General features: G+C 39.7%; 1 protein-coding gene across 1 annotated transcript; it reads right to left on the bottom strand.

The window, feature by feature from the left end:
• Nucleotides 1-998: 998 nt before the first annotated feature.
• On the bottom strand, nucleotides 999-4815 carry foxb1a (forkhead box B1a). The gene has a single exon (XM_032524266.1). The coding sequence runs from the start codon at nucleotides 4421-4423 to the stop codon at nucleotides 3482-3484; it is 942 nt and encodes a 313-aa protein (XP_032380157.1). The 5' UTR covers nucleotides 4424-4815; the 3' UTR covers nucleotides 999-3481.
• Between the last annotated feature and the right edge of the window lie 362 nt (nucleotides 4816-5177).

Genomic DNA, 5177 nt, shown 5'->3' with positions numbered 1-5177 from the left:
TAAACTACTTTCCAACACTAGTGACCAGCAGGATAAACGTGAGCGCATGTGCCAAAAAGAACAGTGAGGGCAATTCCCAATATCTCTCCTTCACAACAAACCTGACAGCTTCTCTTATGAGTGAGCATAAATCCACAAGATAAACTCATAAACAAATAAGTTGTTTGTGTGCAGTGGAAGCCAGATAACGTCCAGGGTTTTATCAAACACGTGCTTCCTCTTGACAAATATTCAAACAATAAAGACACAGTAAATAACAGCAACCTGTCCGTATCACTTCCCTACTTGAGGTTAAGTTGAGTTTATTGCGGAGGCCACTGCCTGCATGCATTAAGCAAATCATAAATTATACATGCTAATTACCTTGGGCCTCCACTTTAATGAATTATTTTAATTAAACTACAACATTGGGGTTTTGCATGTGGTCTATATTTCATCCCCTGCCTAAGATGACCTTCTTCTTTGTCTAAGTGGAACATAGTTAAGAAAACAAGGACAATGCAGACTTGGATTATACAACTGAGTTCATACTGATGCTGAAAATATGGACACATTGTTTATGATAAGCTGAAATAGCAAAACAAAATTTCTTTTCTATTATGGAAGGAAAGAGAAGTAAAAACTCTGGGGCAGTGTTTTCAGATTTCTTTTTTTTTTTTTTTTTTTAGGCTTGTAGTGTCAGAAACAGTTACTGTTTAAAGGTTTTATTCAGGAAAAAAATGGTTTCTGCGCTATTTATTTTAACGTCTTGTGTGTCAGGTGTCAGATGAGTTGGTGAGGTCTAACATGTGTTTCCTCTGCCTCACACCTGTTACCTGTGCTTTCACGCTTGCTCTCTTAGGGGTTAAATCGGTTTACTTATTTGAACATTTTGGAAAAGGTGTTTATTAATTAATAGGTGTTTATTTTTCTAGACAAACTTCATACCATTGATGTGATTCAGTAATTTACCATGGAACATCAGCAGCATGCACTGTGTCTTTAAGTATAATTATAGGATGACAGGATGTTACAATTTGAACATGGCATTTTGTCTCCAGAGTAGCACATAATGCATTAAATGAAAGCTTTTGGTTATTTTTACATTTCACATACTGGCATGATCTCACAATGAATGAGTTGTTATTCACAGAAGTTATTTTCAGACATTCATCTATATATATCACTAACATTTTATTTATAACAGTGCAATACACACTAAATAGGACAAAGTTAAGTACACTGTAATCCAAATGAATAGAAAACAATTGCACAAGTATAAATTGGTAGTAAATATTGTAACAGTGTTTTTTTCAGTTGCTGGATTTCTTTGCTTCAATCTGCTTAATGAAAAGGTTCCATAGGCTGTCTTTTAATGTGGTTTAAATTGTAATTGTAATGACCAGCCAGAAAAATAAAAATCTGATTCAAAATTAAATCTTGTAATCTGCCGTTGCTAGTTCAATACATTTAATCACCCAGAGTCAGAATTAATGTTACACACAGAAATGCACAAAGCGGGTCGGAAAAAAAAAACTAACACTGTTGTCCAAACAGTCCATGGGGGAGGGGTGGATTTAAATTCCAAAAGGGTCTTGCAGCTCGTTTCCTAGTTCCCCAGTCAGCAATGTGTTTGTGAAAAATCAGTCTTTTTGTCTTGCTGAAAAAAGGCTAAATCTACATTGGTGGCCCAGTCTAAGTTTGCTATTCTTTGCACTTTCAATTCAAGTGAATGAGGGAGAATGAAGTGTCCCGAGACCTTTTATTTGATCTACTCGATTGCATATAGTGACGGAATTCTAATGTATTTGTTTAATACCCCGAAATAGGCTGTTGCTTTCTATAGGGGAGGCAGTAAGCGCGTTTTTTTTTTTAATCCGGCAAACAAATCGAATGAAAGACTAAAACTAGCATTTTGCAATTTGTTTGCTAAAAATTCTCCGTCTGTACTTATAAAACCTGTTGAATAAAGTTCCCCCGAGTAAGAGTTAAATATGAGATCGAGTCAATCAACAGGACGCTTATATTTAACTGCCCTCTGTGACGAAAATATGTCGAAAATATGCAACGAGATTAATTCGGACACTGTGTGCAGCTTTTCTAAATGTTTATTGTTGGGCTTAATTGTGTTTAGCCCACAGCTTGATGAATGAGCCCAGTTGTCTGCGCTGTGGCCATGGCATCGCAACTCCATGCATCCTAATCGACTGCACGATTCATTTCTCTCCCACTGCTTCTCTGGAACTCTCACGCTCTCAAGCCTGGATACGAGACAGGTCAAAGTATTATTATTATTATTATTATTATTATTATTATTATTATTATTATTATTATTATTATTTTTTTTTTTAATATTGTTATTTTTTGAAAAATTAAAGTGGAATCCGATGAAAACAATTTTCTGCCAATTGAAAATAAATTTGAAACCTGTTGTAGTAGTAATACTACTATTAATAATAATAATCATATTAATAATATTAATAATAATAATAATAATAACAAAAGAAAATATGTGACATCGTCTTAGATGAAATCTTCAGAAACATTTTGATTGTTTACTTCACTTTTAATGGGAAAATATTTCGATTACCAGTTTTTTTTCCAATTCATAGACTGTTTGCACACTTTTCAAAAGCACGCATGCTTGCAAAAATTAAACAAACAAAAAACAACAATAACAACACAGTACCAACACAATTTTTTTTTTTTTAGAATGCATGCTTTTACCTAAAAAAAAAAAAAAAAAGTACAAATTTACAGCATCTGATACACATGGTCACCACAGCCTTTTAAATTAAATGCTTCACAGAACATTTTCTGGAAAATAGATATCTAAAACGTAAAACTAAAAAGTGCATCTTACAACATTTCAGTATCAGTTATTTGCAATATTCACATCTTGCATTTTGAGGACGTTGCAAATACTACTTTTCCATTTTGAAAAGATTTGATAATTCATTTTGCTTTTTTTTTTACAGGGATGGTAAGAACAAATCTAAATCCTAGTCCTATTTGGTATACCCTTATCCATCATTCCAGTATTAAAAAGCAAATACTAAAAAAACACAGAGCCATTGCCTCGCAATTTCATTGACATTACAGTGGTCACACAGAAACGGTGCAAACGTTTTGCTATTTGATAAAACTGAAAGAACTGCCACGGGAATTGCAAGCACTTCAAATCAGAGTTGATGGTGCCAAAACAAACGTCCCCTGGATAACATCGGTGGCTCCACTTTCAACACTCACATTTCACAATAAACTGAAAAATATAACTATCAAATAATTTATATTTTCAAGAGCAATTTTTCGCTGTGCGATTCTGTGCTGGACTTCTATGACACAATTTAAAGCGACACATTCAACACATACACAAATAATTCGATATGCAGCTGCAACTCGCCTTGATAGTTTCCGACGACAGAAAATATAAACTTTGGGATTAGTAAAGATGCCCGGGAAGCCGGCTAGCAGTTCGTTTACTGGGGAAGAGTGTCGCTGGTCAGTGCACAGCCACAGACTGCAGTGTGGAGGGGCTCGTCAGAGTCTCGCTCGGGGTGGCAGGGCTGCTTTGGCTCGTTGCTGTCTGTGGGGACGTCGGGCTCAGAGACTGTGGAGAGTTTGATAGAAACGCGGGAATGTGTGGAGGTAACGCCGAAAAACCGGCCATGGAGGTCGGGGTGGGCTTGATTGGCACAGGAATGGCCGGTAACGACTGACCCCCGTGACACAGGGACTTGATGGGCATGCCATAGGCGCTGTAGTCGCTGCTTGCCATGGAGATTGGGGCCGACGTGTCAATCATGCTGGTGTTGTACATGTGGGGCCAGGCGGTCGTCAGCTGGTTGTGGAGCGGGTACCCGGCAGACATGGACTGCATGGTGGAGAACGCCAGACTCCCCGGGACCTTGTACTCTCTGGCGATGATGTTCTCGATGGCGAACGGATGCTTAAAAGTTGAGGACTGAGACACTCCGAGGTTATAAGTTGACATTTGGGGAAGGTGTGTGCCAGTGGCTGCCAGGGCGCTCAGTCTCAGTTTAGCTTGCTGTTGGAGGTAATGGGCAGCATCCGACTGCTTACTCGGGGCCAAATGGTCAGACGATGTCAACAGTTTGAACCTTTTGCGGCGTCTCAAGAAACTTCCATTCTCAAACATGTCCCCGCAGCTGGGGTGCAGAGCCCAGAAGCTGCCCTTGCCTGGCTGATCTGGGCGCCGGGGGATTTTAATGAAACAGTCGTTGAAGGACAGGTTGTGCCGCAGAGAGTTTTGCCACCGCTGAGTGTTTTCTCTATAATAAGGGAATCTATCCATGATGAACTTGTAAATTTCACTGAGAGGCAGCATCTTCTCCGGGCAGCTCTGGATCGCCATGGCAGTGAGCGAGATGTAGGAGTAAGGTGGCTTCTGGTCGCTGTACGTGTTTCTCCCTGGGCGAGGCATCCTCGATATTTTCAGAAAAGCAATTAAAAAAGTAGTCTCCCTTAATTCCTTGACGAAAGCGTGTTGCTCTTCATGAAAACAATCGCTGAGGAAAGTTTCAATGCCGGCAATGCAGGAGTAGCGTTGTGCGTAAAACAGCCAAGTTGAGCGCCTCTGCGGTGTGCAGGCGGGCGGACGGTGCACATTTATGGAGTGACGGCTGCTGTAAGTCTTTCTTGCAAAGTAAGTCAGCTTGTCCCGCTAGCAGAGCTGGATATCATTTGGCGTCCTCGATAAGACAAGCTAAGTGGATGCCTCCATGGCCTTCCTCTAACCATCTGATAGTTTTATGTAGTGACATGAGCAGAAAAGACCCCTGTAGAGGCGCTCCATTAATGTGCCACCTCTTTGCTATCACATGACAATTGCCATGGGAGGAGGGGGCTGGGAGGAAGGCATAATCTGGTTTCATTTACACCTATTTACATGGACACCTTGGGCCAATGGAAATCATTTCCATTTGAAGACAGAAAAAGGGGTGAAAAGGCTCGGCAACCGGAATTGAACTGCGATGGCACTCAGTGTGTGAAGGTATGCGCTAATACTTCTTCAGCGGACTTTACAGTTGCAGTTCATAAGAATATATGGAATTTGAACGGACACGTAAATGATTCGGCATGTTGTAATGTATACGATGTCCCGTCGTAAATTTGCTTTTAACTATAATGTTGGCAGATGTATAGCCTATTTTATATAAATGTGCATTTATTTAAAA

This window comes from Etheostoma spectabile, chromosome 8 (genome assembly GCF_008692095.1).
Source record: "Etheostoma spectabile isolate EspeVRDwgs_2016 chromosome 8, UIUC_Espe_1.0, whole genome shotgun sequence".
In the NCBI taxonomy this organism is placed as follows: Eukaryota; Metazoa; Chordata; class Actinopteri; order Perciformes; family Percidae; genus Etheostoma; species Etheostoma spectabile.
This window is presented reverse-complemented; position numbering and strand designations above follow the sequence as displayed.